This window comes from Staurois parvus, unplaced genomic scaffold (genome assembly GCF_062004578.1).
Source record: "Staurois parvus isolate SC_StPar_1 unplaced genomic scaffold, SC_StPar_1.0 ptg002140l, whole genome shotgun sequence".
In the NCBI taxonomy this organism is placed as follows: Eukaryota; Metazoa; Chordata; class Amphibia; order Anura; family Ranidae; genus Staurois; species Staurois parvus.
The window spans coordinates 1,789,011-1,813,230 of NW_028319936.1; the positions used below are offsets into that span (position 1 = coordinate 1,789,011).

Genomic DNA, 24,220 nt, shown 5'->3' on the forward strand with positions numbered 1-24,220 from the left:
TCTTCTAATCTCAGCTTGTTACCTGTATGAAAGACACCTGGTAGCCAGAAATCCTACTGAATGATAGGGGATCAAATACTTATTTCCCTCATGAACATGCAAATCACTGCATAATTTGTTAGACATGCATTTCGTTTGAATTTTTTGCTGCTATTCTGTCTCTCAGTGTTACAATACACCTACCATTCAATTTTTAGACTGATCATTTCTTTATGAGCAAACATTCAAAATCAGCAGGGGATCAAATACTTATTTCCTTCCTGTATACATACTGTATATATATATATATATATATATGACAAGAGAGGCCTCCATCACTGGCTTGTATGCCTCAACGTATTTCATGGGAGGTTTGGTTTGGGCATTCACCCTGGTCCTTCCCCTCTCTGAATGTGTTGTTTACCGTATTATGAACTCCTGTGCATGGTTAATTCCCTTGATTTGTTATGTCATTATATTCATTGATTGGTATTGTTGCTTTTCATTTTTAATACAACCCCTGTTCCTCTTGATGAAGTAGGCCTATCCCACAAAATGCATTGAGACATAAAAGCCAGTGACAAAGGCCTCCTCTGCAAGCAAAAGCTTTGTTTAAATACCATCTACTGCAATATTGTTGATTTTGCATATTGCTGGAAACTGGCTCTCACGGGCAATTGTCTAAAGGGAGGCTATTGCTGATATTAGAGCAGCTTAGGTTTCATAGTCACACTGTTTTATGCAATTATGATTTTGTAACTGTTTTAAGTTTGGTCTGAACATGTTTTGGAACCTAAAAAAATCCATCTGTTTCTTTCTTATTAATTTATAGGATTTACTTGAATGCTTAAGGTCATCGTCCTGCTGAATCACCCAACTTCTGCTAGGCATCAGCTGGCAGGCAACCACTCTGATATTATCCTGTAGGATATTTTGGTAAGCTTAGTAATTAATTTTCCCCTTGATGATGGCAAATGGTCCAGGTCCTAAGGCAGCAAAGCAGGCAAAAATCATGATGTTCCCTCCACCATACTTCACAGTTGGGATGATGTTTTGATGTTGGTAAGCTGTGCCCTTTTTGCACCATACATAGTGTTGAGTATTCTTCCAGAACAATTCACTTTGTTTCTTAAGCCCACAAAATATTTTCCCAGTAGCGTTGCAGTTTGCCAAAGTGTTCTTTGACAAACTCCAGGCTCGTAGCAATGTTGTATTTGGAGAGCAGCATCTTCCTCCGTGATGTTCTGCCTTGGACATCCTCCCTTTTCAAACACTTACATATGGTAGACTCAAGAACAGGGATGTTTGCCAATTCAAGTGATGTCTTCAAGCCTTTACCTGCTACTCATGGGTTCTTCTTTACCTCATTGAGGATTCTGCGTTGTGCCATGGGAGTCATCTTGGCTGGCCACCAACTTCTAGGAAGAGTAGCCACAGTACTAAACCAACTCCATTTATAGACAATGTGTCTAAGTGTCAACTGATAAACACTTTGAGATCGGTTTGTATTCCTTTCCAGCCTTATGCAGATCAACTACTCTTGATTGTATGTCTTCAGAGAGCTCCTTTTTCGAGGCATGGTTCACATCAGCTGATCTATCTAATGAACAGCAATTTTAACATTTTTGAGTGTCTTTTATCAATCATACTATCTCTAAACCACACCTGCAAACTTATTTCTTTAATTGGACTCCAGTTGTGCAAAGTACTGACAATTAGCTTTTGTTGAAATAATTAGTGTATGGGTTTACTCATTTTTTTCTTCAGCACTGTGAATGTATAAAGCATAAGTTCAATAAAGACATGAGAAATTAGAATTTTTTGTGTGGCATCAGCTTAAGCACATTGTTTTTGTCTATTGTTATGGCACATTATTGCAGAAAACCAGTTAATTCCAAGGCCTTTTTCTTTTTATATATATATATATATATATATATTAAAATATATACAGTGGGGATCGAAAGTTTGGGCACCCCAGCTAAAAATTTGTATTAATGTGCATAAAGAAGCCAAGGAAAGATGGAAAAAATCTCCAAAAGGCATCAAATTACAGATTAGACATTTTTATAATATGTCAACAAAAGTTAGATTTTATTTCCATCATTTACACTTTCAAAATAACAGAAAACAAAAAAATGGCATCTGCAAAAGTTTGGGCACACTGCAGAGTTAATATCTTGTACTGCCCCCTTTGGCAAGTATCACAGCTTGTAAACACTTTTTGTAGCCAGCCAAGAGTCTTTCAATTCTTGTTTGAGATATCTTTGTTCATTCTTCCTTACAAAAGTCTTCCAGTTCTTTGAGATTTCTGGGCTGTCTGTCACGCACTGCTCTTTTAAGGTCTATCCATAGATTTTCAGTTATGTTGAGGTCAGGAGATTGTGAAGGCCATGGCAAAACCTTCAGTTTACGCCTCTTGATGTAATCCCCCGTGGATTTTGAGGTGTGTTTAGGATCATTATCCATTTGTAGAAGCCATCCTCTCTTTAACTTCAGCTTTTTCACAGATGGCATCAAGTTACCATCCAAAATTTGCTGAAATTTTATTGAATCCATTTTTCCTTCTACTCGTGAGATGTTCCCTGTGCCACTGGCTGAAACACAACCCCAAAGCATGATTGATCCAACCCCATGCTTAACAGTTGGACAGAGGTTCTTTTCATTAAATTCTGTGCCCCTTCTTCTCCAAACGTACCTTTGCTCATTCCGGCCAAAAAGTTCCATTTTAACCTCATCAGTCCACAGAACTTGTTTCCAAAATGCATCAGACTTGTCTATATGTTCATTTGCAAAGTTCAAACGATGATTTTTGTGGTGAGGACGTAGAAGAGGTTTTCTTCTGATGACTCTTCCATGAAGACCTTATTTGTACAAGTATCTCTTTATAGTGGAATAGTGTACCACAACTCCAGTGTCTGCCAGATCTTTCTGGAGGGATCGTGCAGTCAAACGTGGGTTTTGAATTGTTTTTCTCACAATCCTGCGAGCTGTTCTGTCTGATATTTTTCTTGGTCTTCCAGATCTTGCTTTAACTTCCACTGTTCCCGATGACTGCCATTTCTTAATTACATTCCGAACAGAGGATATTGACATCTGAAAACGCTTTGCTATCTTCTTATAGCCTTCTCCAGCTTTGTGAGCGTCAACTATTTTCAGTTTCAGTTTTCTAGACAACTGCTTAGAAGAACCCATGGTGCTGATTGTTGGGGCAAGGTCAGATGAGTCTGGGCATTTAAAACCTTTGAGATTGACATCACCTGGTCTTCCCAGATGATGATTGAGAACAATCCATGACACTGGCAGGTCTCAGCTTGGCAAAGGGGGCAGTGCATGCTATAAATTCTGCAGGGTGCCCAAACTTTTGCAGACGCCATTTTTTTGTTTTCTGTTATTTTGAAAGTGTAAATGATGGAAATAAAATCTAACTTTTGTTGACATATTATAAGAATGTCTAATCTGTAATTTGATGCCTTTTGGAGATTTTTCCATCTTTCCTTGGCTTCTTTATGCACATTAATACACATTTTTAGCTGGGGTGCCCAAACTTTCGAGCCCCACTGTATATATATATATATATATATATATATGGTAGTCCAGACGGCAGGTCTTTCTTAAAGTCTGGCTTGTAGCCTGTTTTATTTAAGAGGTTGCATGGAAAATAAACAAAACAAAACAGAAAATAAATCCTTGCCATTCAGGCACTAACTAAACAGCAGAGATACCTATCTCACAAGTGGAGGGCTTTTCCCAGTCAACAACAAAACAAAACACTGTGCAAACCTTTTCTTCTCTTGTACAAAGCAAACTTTCGCATCCACAGCTCTCTCTCAGGTATGGCTTCCTGAGTCCCAGGCCAAGAGCAACCTATTCCTGTTTTAATTATACCACCTGCTGGTGGTCACAAGTGGATCGGAAAATCCGGTTCAGAACCAACGCAACCAAGGTGGCCCGGAAAAGCTGAACTGGATTCCAACATATGAAAGCATGTGAGGTGATACATAGTGCCCCTCAATCACCTCACCCTTCATAATGTCACAATATATGTACTGTATATACAGTATAATATATTTGTATTTTTAATTTATATGTTTTTTCTAACATTCTTAACAAGGCTGTGTAGCAAGAAATCCCATACAATAGTGATTTAATGCTGGCTGCATTCAACAAGCAATAGATCACTATAGCAGTGATCTATTTCTGCAGGGAGATGCTGGACAAAGCTGTAACAACTCTGTCCTAGCCTCTATGCATCACTCATGACATAATATCCCTCTTAATGCAAACACAAAGCAGAAGCATTGTGTTCACAGCAATCTATTACAGGTGTTCCTAAGGAGTACAGTGTGGCAAGATTTGAAACCCATGAGCTGCTTGTTTTGGCTCTTGGGCTTAAAACTAGACCTCAGCTATCATTGACAACTGGTGAACCACCAGTTGTCAATGATAGCTGAGGTGTGCTAGTGTCAGAAGAGGCCACATAAAACATTAGACCAGGCATCATTTTATGATGGCACTGTGGAACTCTGGATAGCTTTGGGATAAATAGCTGCTGTCCCTGCACCTTTTTAAAATGGCACTGGGGACTCGAGTGCACATGACTAATTGACTGATTGATTGACATGAACAAAGCTGCACCTTATTTACTAGGATAAATGAACATTCAGGAAACAATCTCTTAATAACTGCATGGAAGTAGCAGTATTATAAAAGTTAGCTGAAGAGAAGCTAAGAGGATTTTTTCTGATGGTCGCATTGTTTTTACTGTGAGAAAGCTTGATGCTTTTTTAGTGGGCTTTGGAAAACCCCATGTAAAACATTGGCTATGTTTACTTCACAAGCAGTGAATGGATCCCAAAGCAAATGAAACGCTGGCACACACACAAACACTATCCCACGTACATAAACATAGTTGTCATGCTATAAAAGTGCAGTGTGGTATAATAGAAGCAGGACGGCAATACATTTGACCTCATTGTATTATGTGTGCAACATTTTATCTGTATGTGATTCTTTTGCAGAAATGTGTCTCTGACAGTAATAAATCATTAATTTGCATACAAGCACAGACAAGGAATGCTGCTGAAAAAAAAATCCAGCATACTTTTTCAATGGTATCGCTGGATTTTTCAATGGTAAATGAGCATGTAATCCTCCGTTATTTAAAAAAATGCAAAACAATATAATGCTTAATGGTCGTCACTGTTTCTGTTAAAATACACATCAATTATGTTTATTTTTATTACTTAAAAGATCTTATTAAATCCAGACTTTCACATAGGTTTCTGTTTCATTTAAAAAGCAGCATCAACAGCTAGACGGTTTACGTCTGCCTCCACAAGTTATGAGTCAACTTAGCACCAATCACAAAGACGTAGAAAAAGCCACAATGTACAGAGTTGTTGACATCAAAGATCAGGTGATCACACTCTTTCTACTGAGAAAAATGACTGTTTTGTCTTCTTTCTCCATTTGACTTAATGCTCTTTGAGGCCTTCCACACACAACCACACAACCACAGTCTTTAAACAGTTGAAATTTTTAAAAACTGCAACCTCTTCAGTACCACATCTAGTGTAATCAAACCAACCTATTTGTGAAAAAAGGTAGAGTTCCTTTATCTGTTTTTCATTCTCGATCAGTTCTCTTCTGCTTTTGCCGATGCTTTAACTTCTATGTCTAGCTTGTGTTTTATATGTTGGAAAAAGATTATGCTGCAAATTAGTGGTTATGCATTCCTGTGGCCATACAAACTCAGAGACATTTGATGTCTTTGGGGAACTGCCTCTTTTATTCTAGGAAATTTATATTTTTTCCTTTTCTCTCTGCCAGTTCAGTCTAAACCACAAGGAATAAACTGTCGCCTTCAACCAGGCCACCATCATGGACTCCAGTAACCCTTTTGAACCATTTAATGCATTTACCAATGGCTTTTTCCGTGGTGAGTAAATTTTCTTTAACATCTGAAGGCATCTGAGTGTGGACAGTCTGACGGATTAATAATGCATTAATTTTGCTGCTCTGGGGTTAGGGGTCTGGAGTTGTTCTATAGATGTATGCCAGGTTGAGGTTTAGGAAGTGGTTGGTGTAGCATTCTGGGAGATGTTAAGTAATAGTTCTTCTTTTCACTCCTTTCCCAATATCATTTTTATATCTCTGCTTTATTTCCCTTATTAGCCAATTTTATTAAAATACGTAAAATATGTTTTTCACATGGGTGATGTGTTCACTCAACTGCAAGAAACATTATTATTGTTGTTTCATCATGCATGTTAATTGATAAAATAGATATTTAAAAAAATTAGGAAGGACAACATAGATTATGGTATTTAAATGAAGTGTGCTTTTTGTTAATGGTTAAGAATCTGAACAGTTTTAATAGAAGGAACAAAATCTATTGCATTCATTTCCAACATGTATATGCTCAAACAGAATGTTTTCAATGTTATGTCTTTGTAAATTGAAAACGCAGCTTGATTTTTTTTTTTTTTAATCTGTTATGTGTTATTAATGTCACTGGGAATTTTTTGGGCTCTACAATGTAAAATCTCTAGAATGTCAAATGCTGCTACATCATGACAGCCTCAACCAGGTTGTTTTCACCACAGATGTAGTCACACATTTACCAGTGAACCAGATACATCCCCCAAACATTTGTACTCTAAGAAGTAAATCAAAAATCGCAGACAGTAGTGTCTGCCTACACATACAGCAGTCATTGCTTTTCTCAATTATAGAGATAGTTAATAAATTCTATCAAAGCTAGAAAGGCTTACTAATGATAATGATAATAATAATAATATATTTATAACAAAATAATGGTGTAGATTCTTATGCAGACAGAAAACCACAGATGCACATTCACAAACACACTCGCCTACTCAATCTATCTATCTATCTATCTATCTATCTATCTATCTATCTATCTATCTATCTATCTATCTATCTATCTATCTGTCTGTCTGTCTGTCTGTCTATCTATCTATCTATCTATCTATCTATCTATCTATCTATCTATCTATCTATCTATCTATCATAAAGGAGTGGAGGTAGCACTTACAGTAAACCCACAAGTTTTGGTTGAAGTGGTGTTTCTGTCATACTAGATCAGTGGTCTCCAGCCATTGGCTCATAACCTTATGCAACACGTAGCTTTCTTTGTTGTGGCTTATATCAACGGCCTTTTAGCAGGTGCTTACTACCTATTTTTTCAAATAGATGCTGTAGTAAAGGTCTGCAAAACAATTAGGTCAATCAGAAGTTATCGATGTAATATAATTTACCTAGCAGAAAACATTCTGAGATATATTTATTATTATTAATAATAATAATAATAATAATAATAATAATAATGGTTTTGAATGCTATATTTTATAATTAGTGTGGCTCTTCAACATCTATTATATTTAACAATCTATTTATCTATCTATAAAAGAGAGGGGAGGGCACACTTATTCTAAATCCACAGGTGACCAACTTTGATGAAAAGACAGTCTGACCATACTGTGCAGTCATTCTGCTACAGAAATGTTGCCTGAATTAAAGTTGTCAACCAAGGATTTACTGTGGTAAGTGTAAGCCCCATCTCGTACTGTACCGCTTTAGTGACTATATATACTCACTATAATACTATCTTCTTTGACCTGCTCCTAGACCTGCTAAATCTGCACCATTAATCAAATGACCAAACATGTAAAAAAAAAAAAAAAAAACCTCTTGATTTTTTTTCTGATAATGAATTGAAGGTTTTGAAAATGCATTTTTCTACAATTTATAATGCTGCAATCCTCTGAGTACTTTCCATGGCTATTCAGATGTTAGGTACATCGAACATTACATATTTCTTTAGTCACAATGAGTAGGCAGTTTTCCATTTTTAAGGCTTGAAGATGTCTAGGAATCGTATATTTTAACTGGATTCCCTAGTGGAGTAAAACCAGAAGATGGAGGTTAATGTATTATCATCAATGCCTTTTTTCTGAGAACTATGCATACTTACACAGATTTATATATTTACCTGATATTATATGATTCTTTGTTATAATTGGATTGGTGTTACTGAAACTAAAAAAATATATTTTGGGTAATACTTCTTTTTGAGATAGTGTTGTTTGCCCTTGTTTTGGATATATTTGTGAGCTTTTTTTTTAGTGTACATAGTTTGTAAGGAAACTTTTCTATGTCAATGCACATGACTGGGATATTGGTGTGAAACAAATTTTACTTTTTTACTTAAGATAGTGAATATGGTAAAGTTATTTTTATTAACCATGTTCAGATAATACAAAAAACACAGGAGATTTGTTTGAACTCAACTGGACAACTAAGCACAGCTTTTACTAAGTTAATATTCTCTATACCTTTAGAAAATCAATGATTTACAGCTGTTAACAGTTGTTGTCTGGATATCCTAATGACAATAGATTTGGCTTACAGGATGAGTTGATATTGTGATCTTGGATATATTTTTAAATTGTCTTTTTTTGTATAAATTGTACCTACTACTTAGCATAAATATAGTATTGCAATGTTTAAATGTTACTTTTCAAGTTAAGATTGTTTATTGGGAGAGGAATCCTTTCCCATATATTGATGTAACAGGATGACCTGACTATGTTCTTAGCTTGCAGTACAAAGGGAATTTACAGTTATGATGCTTCATTTGGGATGAGCATTATTGGGTTTGATCATTTACCATCTTCTTAAGCCCCTCAAAAGTTCCATTGGTGAGATATCCCCACACGAGTTTGTTTATTACACAGCATCAAAAAGCTGTCACTTTTTAGAAAGTGGAATATCTGTCGGTCATTTATTCTACATAAGAAAAACATTTAGGGGAAATTTTGGGAATAAATCACCACTTGAGCTTTTGAGATAAAAGAAGCCAGAATGTGATTGCTAGCAACCACACAACATTGGAGTTGACAGTTATCAAAATGGTTCTTGTAAAATCAGTTTGACTGACATTTATCATGAGAGGTTTATTTTACACAGGCAAATATCTCCTAATAATTAGTCTGTATGTTAAAAATAAGTTTCTCACATATTCTGGACAAAAATAGAGCATTTTGAGGACTAACTTTACTAAATTATGGTCAATGTTATGCTATAATAATTATTATTATTTTAATAATATATTAATATTATATTTTACAAAATATTATAAGATAATTTCATTAAATATTAGTATTTTGAAGCAACAGAAATGTTCCTGTTATGACTGGGGTATTTTTTGTTATTTTGTACAGAGGTTTAATGACAAGTGATTTTCTGACATTAGACCCATAACAGAATAATTGATTGGATCAATATGATCATATGATGTGACAATGTCCAGACTGGAAGAAGATACTAATATGAAGGCCATGTTTAAAGAAAGTGTTTTGGAAATTTTAAAACAAAAGTTGTAATTGTTTTGGATAGTAAATGGATTACAAATATTGCATAGATATACAGAATATAACCCTAAAGGGTAATCAAATCTTCAAGCCTTTATTTGTGAAATGATGTGCCTGGAATTGAGATCTCTGTATTGGCACACACTTACTAACAGCCATATAATTTGTAGTATGGATGCTGTTTTTTTTTGTTGTAGCAGCATTTCAAGAAATGTGTGTTCTTTTAAACTTTTGGCATGTTTTCCAGCACTCTTTTTTATAATGAGCCAGCTGTAAGCAAAATACCAGCCTCTTAACTATAACCCTGGGGATACAATCTGGGTGTTTCAACCTCACTGCTTCTAAAAGATTTAACTAGGTTTTGGCATGCACCTCATTTGTAATATACTGAAACCAATGTGCGGCTAATGAGATGATGGTATAGAAGTGATTACATCTCATGATGTGAATAAACCAGAAGACCCAGTGAGGATCGGGCTACATGGAAGAGGTTTATTAGGTCAAATCTTGTGAAATTGAGGTTTTTGCTCACTTTTTCACCCAGTGATGATCGGGCTACATGGGAGAGGATTATTAGGTCAAATCTTGTGAAATTGAAGTTTTTACTCACTTGTTCACTTAGCTTAGTGAATAAGGTGAAGCTGTGTTTGCTTTAAATGCCACAATCATGTGCAAGCAAAATAATAAAAAATGGATTTTCTTTGCATATGATTGCTTAATTGAACACAGTTTCAACGTATTCACATTTGTTTTGCTAAGTGGATTAATCACTGAGTAATTCAACCTTAGAGTCTCAATGTAATCACATAGCAGAAAGAGTGATTAATCCCTTCTCTTTTGCTTCCATAGATGTCAACAGGAGTTGGAGAATAAATACTCCACAATTTCTCATTTAATAGATTCTAAGCGACTTGTTTTTCTATTCAGTTGTGTCCCTCCTGAGACTAATCACTCAACTATCCCTTACTGTAAGGATTTTTGCATTAGGAGATTCATCTGAGAAAACAGATCACCCATGTAGCCCTAGGCTTAGAGTTGACTTCCATCAGGGTGTTGTCTTAACACAGACAGGTTAACCATGCATTAATGCACATTTTTTGTGTGGTCTGTTAAGAAACCCATTCATTGTGAATGAACTGCAATGCAATTAAATTATGTGTGCAACATTTTTTAAAGCAACACACAGATTGTTCACATCTGTGCTTTGCAGTGAAGTGTATTGCATTAGTGTATTCCTCAAACTGAATAGTATTGCAATGTAGTACGTCCATTGCTGTGTGCCTACTGTAACACACAGCAAAATGGGCGTTGCTGCATCATGCCAGTGTGAACGATCTCTTAGATTAGAGCTACACAGGTGATCACTTTGTTACTGCAAATCACTTGCTGGCATTCATCTTGTTTGTAGTACACAGAAATCAATGTGATGCTGATGAGATAACATCATAAATATCTCAGAAGCAAAAGGATTTATTGCCCATGTAGCCCTAGACTTCATCATTTCAGTAGCCCTAGTAAATGCAAGGGCTCCTGGAAACATTAAGACTAGAGCTACATGGGTACGCTAGGGCTACATGGGAGATTTTTATTAGTTCAGTTGAGCAACTAAAATCTTATTAAATTGATCTCTATGTTTATATCACATTACTATTAATGTGAGCTCTACATTAAAATTTGTTAGTAGCAAAATTTAGTAGAGCAATCAATCTCCCACAATCACACAATGCCACAAAATAATTGCATAGCTGAAACTATTAGTGATTGATCTCTTTCCCCCCATAGACTCGAATAGGAGAAGGAGATTAATCGCACATCAATCACTTATGTAGGAAACTCTTGAGTGATTTTTTTTTCCATTCAAGTATACCCCTGTGAGATTAATCCCATGAATTTAATTTTGTAATAATTGGCAAACACTCTGCAGAAGGACACAAGAGCAAATTTTTGTTGCTTTCTGAGATTCCTTTTATTGCCCTAGCCTGAAAAATCACCCATTTAGCCTTAGAGGGGTATGGCTACACTGACAACACACATTATAAATTGTGATTTGTACCATGAACATTGAATTTTCAGGGCTCATTAACACATTGTTTAGTGACTGGCGTTTTTCCACACCGGATAAACATCTCTAGGGCACATAAAAAATAAATGTTTTTTATATCCCCCACCCACACTGCAACACAGTTTGGAGGTGAAGTGCATTGAGCTGTAGTACAATGCAGACATGCTGCATTTTATTGAACCGGATATCGTATGTACTCTCCAGCGCCTCAGGAAATTCACAGCCAAAAGGGAAGCCAAGGGTACCAGGACAGCGACAACCTAAGGAAATGCTTCAGGGGTGCAGCCCTCCTCAGACGGGGAAATCAGCCACTGGATAGCGAGAAAACAGGTGGCGCACACACCTAGTGCATTATCCAAGGTTTATTGTAGGAGTGAAAGAATAATAAAAACATACTCACAAACGAAGCATGTATCTAAAAAGCATAGAAAAATGACAATGGCCACAACGGCAGGCAAACGGCAGGCAAGGTGTTCTCACTGTCAGTGCGGTCAAATGTCTGACGCGTTTTGGAGACAAATCCCTTTCCTCAGAGCTGATGACCAACCTGTATGGAGGTCAAGCAGTAAATAACCAGGGCTAGATGCCTTGGGAGCAAAGCTCCACCTCCTCTGCTTGTTATAAGATGAGGGGTTGGAGGGGGTTATTTAAAGTGCAATCTTTTGTAGTTTTTATAAACGCATATACATACTTATATACACATGCATATACACATATATAAAGATACATACATGCACTAAGAGACAAAGCAAATAAAAAAATTATTAAAAATACATGAATATAGCACCTGCAAATGTAGATAAATAAAAACATTTTTTTAAATAAAATATATAAAAATAATCGTAGTAGTGACACTGGCAATGATGATAAAATAATAATATTAGTAAACATCATAAAAATAAAAGTAATAAAACTAGTGGATAGTGGATGATTATCAGTTTAACCTCCCTGGCGGTATTCCCGAGTGTAGCTCGGGGTAAGGTTTCAGTACCACAAGCGGTAACCCCGAGCTACACTCGGGAATACCATGCGGCGCTGCTCCACGATCCCTGTATCACTTACCTTGTCCTGCGCTCCCACGATGTCCCTCCTGCAGTGTCCCCGACAATGTAATCCGGCGGATGCCGGCATCTGTCATCTGGGTTCCGTCCCCTGTGAGCGTCGGGACGTACGGGGGACGGAACGGCGCGAAATTCAAAAATGACAAAAAGTGACATTCACTAAAATCACTAAAATCACATAGTATTCCATTACTGTATCAAACCATTTCACATACATTTTGTCCCGAGTGCTTTGTCCTGTGATCTGCCTGCATTTTTACTGTTCTTATTGCCTGGAAACTGAGAAATGCCCATGGCGTCCAAAAAGCGTCACTTTAGGTCAAAAGCGGTTTTAGACCGGCTAGAGAACAGCGATAGTAAATCAGAACCACTTGCAGAATTGAGTGATAATGATTTGTGGGGAAATTCGTCATCAAACAGTGATTTTGCGACTTTGCTCAGTGATGTGCGAACTTGGCGCTATATTTCAAATTTAAGTGTTTTTGGTTTGATTATATTATTACATTAAATTTATTATTATTATATTAATTTTTTTATGATTATTTATTAAATTATAATTTATGATTTAGTGTTTCAAATTTTATCATACCCGGGATGTTTACTAGACTCTTGTTCAGACAGATTTCAGTGAGTTATTCCTAAAAATTACAGCCCTACAATAAAAAAAAAACATATTTCCATGCAAAATAATGGTACTGCTTTCAGCACCAAAAATCTGAAATAATCATACCGCCAGGGAGGTTAAAGTGCCGAGTGTGGCTGTAGACCATATATATCTATTCAAACGTGAAGCGCTGAGCAAACTGTTGGCGCTGTGTGAGTGCTGTGTAGTGATATTGGACTGTTGTTGGGAAAAAAAAAAAAATTGGGGACATTAGAAGACATGAAATAAAGAGTGTGTCTATGGGTAAATGAATGACCTTTAGGAGGCAATGGTTAAGTGAATGGATGAGACATATGAATATGGTGTAGATACCTCTGATGCTGATGTATGATGAATGGAAAGTAAGAGCCTTGCTGTTGATGCCTGAGTGGGATGGTGTGGGAGTGTGCTTTATGCCTGTGGGGAAATGGCTGCTGGAATGCAAACCAAAATATTGCGTATTTGGGATATCAAAAAGCACTGAAAACTATTATACAGTAGATATGGTTAGAGCATATGCAAAGCAAAAACCTTTTTTTTCTTAGTTTTGAATAGTGGGAAGGTGTTGGGACCTGTGTTAAACTTTATTAATGTCTGTGACCTTACTGGGAGAACTACCTTCTTATTACCCTCTTATTGTCATTGGGCAGAAAGTGATGAGAAATCCAACATTTTATAGTTGTCTTTCAAAATGAAATGGAAGAAAATCTTCCAATGGGGACTTATGTTTTGGTGACAGCTATATAAGAGGGGATTTCCCAGTACTTTCGAGTGATTTCCTCTCCCTTGTACCTCGCGGACATGAAGTGAAGTGAAATTTCCCAATGGAACATAGACAGCAAATAACCTGACAGGGGATTTAACAATTCATAATACTATTCAAAACTAAAAAACAAACGTAGTGTAGAATGATACTGCAGGTTTAATTAAAATTAAATATCATAACCCAATAAAATATTTTCAATGACTAAAAAAAATATTATCCAACACAAGTATTGCTTTGAAACCTAATTAAAGCATATACTGTACATGTACTTCTAAAGTACTTGTAACCTGTTCCAGTGTAACCTAGAAAAAAGGTTGTTCTAAAAAATGAGCATGGATGCTCAAAGTGAATTCATTTGCATGTGCACTGTTCCAGGTTGGTTACGCATGTGTATTACACATATGTGTGTATCCTCAGTTATTAATGGCCCACCAATAACGCTTTCTACTTTAGCGAAGTAGTGTAATTTAAAAGAAACCTAAGTTGGAAGAAATACATAGGATGGCATTTCTTTCATGTTATACCAAGTGCTTGACTTTCTGAGTCACCAATCTAGAAGAAGAATGCAGCAAGCAAATACCATTTGTATTCTGCATACTTGTGCCAGGTCAGTGAGTCAGAATCTAATGAAGCCACTGGATTATTGTGACACCTAGGCAACCAGCAGTTTCAGAATGAGAAATCACTCAGCAGAGGTTTCCTTTAAAACACAAGCTGTAAACATTTACACATTTTTAAAAACCCACTTATGTTTTCTATGTTTATGTTACTTAATGCCTTACAAACTAACCATATCAGTAATTGTACACAATGGGGAAGACTTCATAAAACTGGTGCACTCGGAATCTGGTGCAGCTGTGCATGGTAACCAATCAGATTCTAACTTCAGCTTGTTCAGTTAAGCTTTGGCAATAAAACATGGAAGCTGATTGGTTTCTATGCAGAATTGCAACAGATTTTGCACTGTCCAGTTTTAGTGAATAACCCCCAAAGTTACAGAAAGGGGTGTTCTGCTCCTGCTCCTGGCACCCACTGGGCAAATGGACTTTGGGACTTTGGGACTGTAGTGATAATTGATGGTAATGTTGTTGATAATGTTTCAAAGTCAACCAGAACACCGAGTTAACAAGGAACAAGGTCTAACATTTACATGGATGGCTTGTATTCATGTGGGATATTCACATGGTACTATGTGTGCTGAATTTAACAAAATGCAAAAGCTTATTTTACTTACACCAGGGTTTCTCAACCAGGGTTCCATGGAACCCTAGGGTTCCTCCAGAGGTTGCCAGGGGTCCCTTGAGCAAAGAGCAATTTTTGCCTCTCAGGTAAGTTCCCACTGACACCATTGATCTTTTTAGCTATCTGTAAGGGGGTAATTCTTTCCAATGACCACAAGTGTAAGGAGCATTCTTACCTCTGACTATCACACTAATGTATCATGAATTGTAGATAAAGACATTTTTTGCATTTGTTCCCTGAGACCAGAAACTTATGTCAAGGGTTCCTCTACGTTGAAAAGGTTGAGAAAGGCTGACTTACACTATACTTGAGTTACAGAAGAATCGCTGCTTTTAACAAAAGCTAAAGTAGTACCTATTATGTTTAGTTATTTTCACACTTCATGTTTACGTTTCTTCATAATGACATCTATGGATGTGCTTTATGCTTGAAGTGTGCATACCACAATGTTGCATAGACACAACAAGATACAAGCTGATTGAACTTATGGTATTCTTTAAAGTAGTATTAAGCCCTAAATCAAACATTTATTATATTGCAACTTTTCAAATCTGAAATGTGGTGGCCAGGGGAGGACTGACAACTCATGGGGCCCCCGAGCAATAGGGGATCATGGGGCCCCTGTGTCCTTGCCCAAACTCAAAAAAGCCTATGAAAAAGGTACCAGGGGCATCTCATGGGGCCCCCTACTGACGCCGGGCCCTCGGGCAGTTTCCAAATGGTCAGTTCGCCCCTGGTGGTGGCTGCATTAGTTTTCACCTTTAGGTTCTCCTTTTATTTTCACCTGGTGATTTGGCTGGTAAGTCTGCTGTTTTTCAAGAGAACAAGCTGTCCTGCAAAAGTTGAAGCTAGGGGGTTGAGACAATCCATTTACCACTGACAGGGGTGCTTGCAAATTTTTTTCATTTATTTTTGTAGAACCTTTATTCCAAAAGGAACAAAACTGTTACTGCAGTTACCTGTAGTTTGGCTTCACTTTATTAGTGTATCTAAATCTACTATATCTAACACTATCCAACCCCCAGACTGACAATGCTACTGTCCAAAGGTGTCTCTGTTGCTCCCAGAATGGGGGCACTCTAATACAGGCAGTGTGTTAATGGCCAGATTACCAGATAAATACAGAGGCAAAAAAGGCTTAAAAAAACAGGCTTTTGGCCTGAGGTCACGAACTTTATATATTCCCTAACCATGATCCCCATCCCATAGACAATGGAAACATGGTTATTGGGTCTTGAGAATCCACTGGCAGGAACACGGGCCACTAGAACCTTCCTCAGGCTCATACTTTTTATGCTAGGAAGGCTATAGTACTAAAGTGGAAGTCTAACCAGGCCCCTACCTTTGATCTCTGGAAGGCCCTGATCAATTCTGCTGTTCCACTTTATAAAGCCACATACTAGTCTCGTGGCTGTCCTAGTCAGTTCAACAAGCTATGGGACCTTTGGGTCAATACTGATAACCAATAGTTCCTATGTGGCCCCCTCAAATCCCTAAACAGAGCTGCCCTTCAATTTGTTGGGTCGCAAAGGTATTATTCTCTCCTCTGCGGGTATTATTGTACTATGCTTCTTGAATTTACCCCGCCTAAATGAAGTAATCCCACACTCACAGGCCACTATATTAGGTACGCCTGTTGAATTGCCTGGTAACACAAACTGCTAATCAGCCAATCACATGGCAGCAACTCATGCATTTAGGCATATATATGTGGTAAAGACGTCTTGCTGAAGTTCAAACCGACCATCAGAATGGGGAAGAAAGGGGATTTAAGTGACTCTGAATGTGGCATGGTTGTTGGTGCCAGATGGGCTGGTCTGAGTATTTCAAAAACTGCTAATTTACTGGGATTTTCATGCACAACCATCTGTAGTGTTTACAGAGAATGGTCCAAAAAAGAATAAATATCCAGTGAGTGGCAGTTGTGTGGACGAAAATGCATTGTTGATGTCAGAGGAGAATGGGCAGACTGGTTGCTGCGACATTTAGGTGGTAGAGCCAGAATTTGGCGTAAACAACATGAAAGCATGGATCCATCCTGCCTTGTATCAACGGTTCAGGCTGGTGGTTTTGGTGTAATGGTGTTGGGGATATTTTGTTGGCACTAGCAAGGTGTACCTAATAAAGTGGCCAGTGAGTATATAGTGAAAGGGAAGACAGGTGTTCTCCTACTAACATAATTGGAACTTTTGTTGCTTGATTTGTCTTGTGAAGCTTCTTTATATTGGTACAGAGCACTGTTGTTGCCTTTTACATAAGTTCTATAGCAACAGTGTTGTAGTTTACTGACCTGGGGTATGCCCTGAGGCTCTGTTTTGTGACTTTCTCTTTTATAAACCAAAACATAAAAAAAAAAAAAAAAAAAAAGAGAGCAAAGTGCTGAGTGCAAAACCAAGTACTTTACTCTGCACTATACACTTTGCTCCTCATTCTATTTATTGATTAAGTTTAAAATAGTATTAGAAGCCTGCATATGAGACCATACTGCATAATTAATGAGGATCATCACCTCCAACCCTTATGAACTACTATGATTCTAATTCATCCATGCTGTCATAGTTCCCCAACCGGTTAGGGCTCCTAAATTCCTTTATTTCTCCCAGTTTCTGACTCTCTAGGTAGCTTGTGGATCACTATGACAGCCAGGCAATTAATAATTTTAGAAGGTGTCTGAGAATAGAACAGTAGATACTGTATGTATCTCACAATAGGTCCTCTTCAGTGTAAACGTTAGTCAGCCAAACAGTGGAATAAGGAACCAGCTCTTGTATACAAAAAAGGGATGCAGGAATCTGCGATGCGGATATGGAACTACACGAGGAGATCAAAAACACAAGAAGGGGAGCTGTAAAAGACATCTCCCTCTTAAAAAGAATACTAGAAGACAAAATAATTTGATCCTTATAATCTTCATCTCCTTCAATATTTTTATCCTTTTCTTGTTTTGATTTGCTGGACTCAAATATCAAGACACTCAGTTCTCAGAAAAACAGCCTTGAAGTTGTCATTTTGCATCAAGGATGGAGGTGTCTTTTCAGGCAGCGTTGCTTAACCTTCTATAGTCTTCCACCTTTCTATATAACTGTTCCCATTTAAAACATCAACATAAACCAGAAAATACTATTTTTACTATGGCACAGCAATCCTTCTTCTCTCCTTTAAATGTTTAGAATTTGCAATCTATACTTGTTTTAACTCCTAAGTGACAATAGGTGGAAGATCTATGGCCTAATTTATAGAATATCCCTTCATCTATAGATGTACAACCTAATTTACCCTTACTTACATTGTGAGGTTCCACTCAAACTACAGTATCTGTTAAGGAAAATTAAATATAGAAAATATGTATGCATGTTAAGCCCAGTTACCAACAGATCCATTACTGTGAGAAAGGTTGTAGCTTATGCAGATCCTGTACCTCTGTAAAGGCAACAATTTAGAAGAGCAGATGTCAGACACACAGAAGTCTTCAGGACTGTTGCTAGTCCCAGGTCTCCTTTTCTTTCTCTGAGCAGTAAGCAGCGCTTGCTTTGTTGTCTTAGAAGTGTTTGGGTTAGGGTTATAGAGTGATTTTGTACACGAGCATTACAAATTATAACTAATGATATTGTGATTGTTACTACAACTGTTTTTTTTTGTTTTGTTTTTTTTACCTGTAAGGATTCGTTCACACTATATGCAGTGACCTACATTTTTCTGCACAGAACAACACAGGTCATCATTAGGGTTGTCAGTGGTGTACCCCAAGGTTCAGTGTTGGGACCCTTACTTTTTAATATATTTATAAACGATATAGGGTCTGTGATTATAAATACCATTTCAGTCTTTGCAGATGACACCAAGCTGTGCAGTGGAATAACGTCCTTACAGGATGTCTCCAACTTACGATCCGACCTCAATGCACTGTTTAATTGGGCAACTATGTGGCAAATGAGGTTTAATGTTGATAAATGTAAGGTTCTGCACTTGGGGGCTAAGAATATGCATGGATCATACATACTGAGGGGAGTACAACTGGGGGAATCAATGGTGGAGAAGGATCTGGGAGTTCTGGTAGATCACAAGCTTAATAATGGCATGCAATGCCAATCTGCGGTTTCTAGAGCGAGCAAAATCCTCTCTTGTATTAAAAGAGGTATAGACTCCAGAGAGAGAGAAATCATGTTACCCCTGTACAAATCATTAGTAAGACCTCATCTGGAAAATGCAGTTCAATTTTGGGCACCAATTCACAAAAAGAACTTTGGGGAACTGGAGAAAACGCAGAGAAGGGCAACCAAACTGATAAGAGACATGGAGGAGCTCAGCTATGAGAAAAGGTTAGAGGAACTGAATTTATTCTCTCTTGAGAAGAGGAGATTAACCTCTTCCATACCGGGCACTTTTACCCCCTTCCTTCCCAGGCCATTTTTCAGGTTTCAGCGCTCTCACACTTTGAATGACAATTGCGCAGTCATACAACATTGTACCCAAACTAAAATTTTATCATTTTCTTCACACAACGAGAGCTTTCTTTTGGTGGTATTTAATCACCACTGGGGTTTTTATTTGTTGCTAAATTAACGAAAATTTTGAAAAAAAAACACGTTTTTCTTTGTTTCTGTTATAAAAGTTTGCACATAAATAATTGTTCTTCATAAATGTAGGCCAAGATGTATTCTGCTACATATCTTTGGTGAAAATAACCCAAATTAGGATGTATTTTTTAGTTTGTAGAAAAGTTATAGAGTTCACAAACTATGGAATATATCTGAATATTGATCAATCCTGAAGTACTGACAGCCAATCTAATTTCTTGAGGTCCAAGTAACATTTTACTACTTTGGGGAAGTGATCAACATTTTTTTTTTTTTACAAAATTTGCTTATAGCAAAGAATTACCTGAATGACATCGATTCATTCAGGGTTTTTTTTTTTTTGTGCTTAGCTGTGATTTGGCCACAGCTAATCACATGACACAGCTGGGCTGTGATTGGCCCAGCTTATGCATGTGATCGCTGTGACCATTCACAGCTAGACACACTAGTATACAATGGATAGCATGAATGGAGCCATCCATTGTATACAACTGTCATGTGACCTGCTGTGATTGGTCACAGCAGGTCACATGGTACCGGCAATGGGGCCGGTACTCAGATCTGTCATCGGCCGTGTCCGAGGTACACGGCCGGTGACAGATGGCGCCGCTGCGCGGCTCTGCAGGCGCGCAAACTGCGCATGTGCGGGAGGACGCCATATGGCGTCCACCAGGAAAGGTGAGTGTTTTTGCCGGCTGCCATTCGGCCATAGGCCGGGCGGGAGGAGGTTAAGGGGGATATGATCAACATGTATAAATATATCAGTGGTTCATATAGTGAACTCGGTGTAGAGTTATTCACTCTGAGATCCTCACAAAGGACAAGGGGGCACTCTTTACATCTAGAGGAAAAGTACTTTACTTTCCAAACACGGAAAGGTTTTTTCACAGTAAGAGCTGTGAAAATGTGGAATAGACTCCCTCAAGAGTTGGTTCTGGCCAGCTCAGTGGATTGCTTTAAAAAAGGCCTGGATTCTTTCTTGGATACACAGAATATAACCGGTTACTATTTATATGTAAAGTTGATCCAGGGAATATCCGATTGCCTCTCGTGGGATCAGGAAGGAATTTTTTCCCCTGCAGGAGCAAATTGAATCATGCTTTGTTGGGTTCTTTGCTTCCTCTGGATCAACTGTGGGTGTAGGATTATAATTTTTTTTTTTTTTTAATGGTTGAACTGGATGGATTTTTTGCATTTTTCAGCCAGACTAATTATGTAACTATGTAACTAGGGCTCTTAGAATGCAATTTTTGGAACTGCAGGACTCAGTAACGCAGCACAGCTGCAGTCTAAATAATTGAATGCTGTGTAACATTGTAAACTCCCAATAAAGTTAAAATAAACAACAAAAGTATATGACAAAATGCAATGTGCTAAAACATCAGCTCTCACTGCCTGGCAAAATGGACACTAGTCGGCACAGTAAAATGGAACAGTTTACTGCGTGGCAAGTGTACATAGGCTCTAAAAGTGTTTGCAATTATTCAAATTTAAAAAAAAAATAACAAACGTGTCATAGTTACCAGTGGATATGCACAGGGCAACCCCGATCATTCGCCACCAGCACTCTTTCCCCTGTTGAGTGCCCCTATAGCAAGCCACTTGCTATGGGGGCATTTGTGCGTGCTCGCTCCTGTGCCGGCATAGACACACAAAGTGCAGCTTGGCCCTTCACCCACCCTCACTGGCTGTGATTGACTGCTGTTATATCTGAGCTAATGAGGAGGGAGAGGACCGAGAGAGCCTCTGCTCTTAAGCACACCGTTGGATCAAGATAGGGGTCAGATAAGTCTAAGGGGGGGCTGGGGAGCTGCATACTGAAGGTTTTTACCTTAATTCAGATAATAAATTAAGGTAAAAAACCTTCGGAATTACTTTAATTGCATGCACTACTGTTCCACTCTTCATTGGCAACTTATAACCACAACACTCATCCTTAGTAAAGCACAGAGCATGTTTTCAGCCCGCCTGCTTCCTATCCTTGATTGGAGCATGCTCTATGTTAATAGTAATGACAGTTTTGTCACAGGTCTGCAGGGTGTCACAGAAAGGGGGATCTCGTAAAAATGTTTCTTTGGGTCCAGATGAGCTGTGGATGGGTCCACATGAGAACCAGATGTGGTAGAACAGAAGACTGGTAAAGACCCCCAAAAGTTTTTTTTTGTAATTTGATCTTAAAAAGTGGAGATTGGGGGAATTGTTAAAAAAAAAAACATTAAAAAAAGTGAAAGCTTTTTGAATATCATTGTAAAATGGTAAGGGCATTTGCAACTGTTAAAGAGCTGGTAAAAACTGTAGGTGCCACACTAGAATTGCTGTTTCAGAGCAGCAGCTATTGCCCCATTTTAAATAGTAATGGTAGCAGACCTTAATCTGTGGCAGGAGATGTTAACAGTGGCAGGTAGTGGGATGTACTGACAGTGGCTGGATGTGCTTAAACAGACCTGACATGGAAATGGTGGCAGCATGTCAGAAAGGTTTTTGGCCTGCAGCGTTGAAAGGAACAGCTTTGGATGAAGGGAAAAGATGGAGAGTGGAGTGATACCCCAAATATTCAATCGGTAGCATCTGCAGCCGATTCTTGGTAGCTGCTGCTGATCCAAGACTAACTCATTTTCGCAAGAGGAAGCCAGTCAACAGTGTCTGTTTCTTTACTAGATCACAGAGTAAGGGGTGATAAGCTATCTTTATTTCATAGAAGGCAAATTGAAGCCCATGCACTCCACATGCCCACACTGTCTTATATGCACTGTTGTTATAGTAAAATCCAATGCCTGTCAACTTCAAATACCAGCATTTTAAGACTGATACCCCTTTTTCAGGTAGTGAGGGTCTTGTTCTGACATATGCTTGTTGTTTTGGGCAACTAGCATAATGAACAGGAACAACATTTGGTTTTTCAAAACTTAGAAAAACAATAATCAGAAGATCATTATGGATAAACCCAAAGACAATTTCTGCTAATAAATAAATAATTTGGCTTCTAGAGCACTTTAGCTTCTAATGACACACTCATAGGTTAGCAATCGAATGTAATTCTTTCTATTTTAACCACTTTCGAGTGAGACAATTGCACACTTGTGGAGCTAAATTGTCTTACAATTCACAGATTCATAAAACAGTAACTCGTGTGCAAACAAGCACATTATTAAAAAATATGTTACCCCAACATTTCATAATCCTGATTTGTGTCTGTTGTACCATGTACTTGTGTATAAAAGTATCCATTTCTCTTTATAGTGAAATCCTTGGTGTTTCTGCCAGTCCCCCGGCTTTCCTATTTCAAACTGACCACACTAGTAATGAGAGTACATCCATCAAAATGTGGTCAGTTTTCTGGCTGTGCTGGAGAACACCCTGCCTGTCCTCCAGTGGTCAGAATGGTGCTGACGCAAGAAAAATGCCTGTTAAACTTTTACCTGTCTTAGATCTGCCAAATTAAAAACTCTCTCTTTTACTTCTTGAACTGTTTGGGTCAAATATACAGTACTTGAAAAAAAAATTGTTTTTTCTATTTAGAGTTGTGAGTGTGGTAGGAATAAATTTAAATTAATTTATTTTAAGTAGTACCTAAGTAATTGTGTTTTTTTTTCCTATTTTGGATTTTTGATTGTTTTTGTGTATTGTCAATTTAAAACCAAACTTTAGGAAACCAGCTAAATGCACAGTTCAAATATGAAATCTGTTTCACATGCCAAAGGATTTGTAATTATCAAGTGCTGAACCTGAAGGTATATCCATTTTTTTCTACTTCCTTTAACAGGCCAAGCAGTCCAGAAAATTTGGAAGCTACTGTTGAAACAAACCATTTATTAATGACATGGGCAGGCTTTCATTTTATTGTTTAAATTGTATTTTCACATTTGCAGTCAAATTTGATAAAGTTCTATTATATATTTGTTATGTTTTTCATTCCTACAGCATACCTAAAAAAAATTAAAAATACATTTCTTACCACTCTAGATGTTTGTTTGGAACAGGCATCAAGCAGACTGCGAGCTACTCTGAACATTGTGAATTGATAGCAAATGTAGTCTGTCCCCACTGAACAGAGGGACACATTGAGTTACCAAAATACAGAAGCCAAGCTTCTAGATCTTTAACCCTTTGTTAGGACAGACATTCTATAACGATATTGAAAAAAAAAGAGGCACTGGGACTTTAATCTTGGTTTATATAAGATTGTGAGAAGAGAGAAGAAACCATTTATAGAGCTCACTGGCTCAAGCTCCTCACGACATACAGGGCTGCCCTACAATGGAGGACCCAGCAGTTTACCAGAAAAATAACGTACCAATATATAGATCACCAGACCAAATGCTAAAAAGAGTCCAAAATGATTTATTGGTTTGGAGTATGCTTTTCAGGGGTCATAACCCCTCACACCTTCATAAGAGTTACAACAAAACAAGATATAATATACTTTAAACCTTTTTTCAAAACAAAAAACCTGACTTTCTGTAACTGTTTAAAAATCTGTTAGTTGGAGATAGGT

The 24,220-nt window shown here is 37.7% G+C and overlaps 1 protein-coding gene across 1 annotated transcript in view; it reads left to right on the top strand.

Moving 5' to 3' along the window:
• The first annotated feature begins 5,812 nt into the window (after positions 1-5,812).
• RUNX3 (RUNX family transcription factor 3) overlaps positions 5,813-24,220 on the top strand; it is a 177,035-nt gene continuing 158,627 nt past the window's right edge. The window contains exon 1 of the mRNA XM_089665191.1: positions 5,813-5,917. Within this exon, the coding sequence (XP_089521317.1) occupies positions 5,860-5,917 (58 nt within the window). The 5' untranslated portion in view covers positions 5,813-5,859. The remainder of the gene's footprint in view (positions 5,918-24,220) is intronic.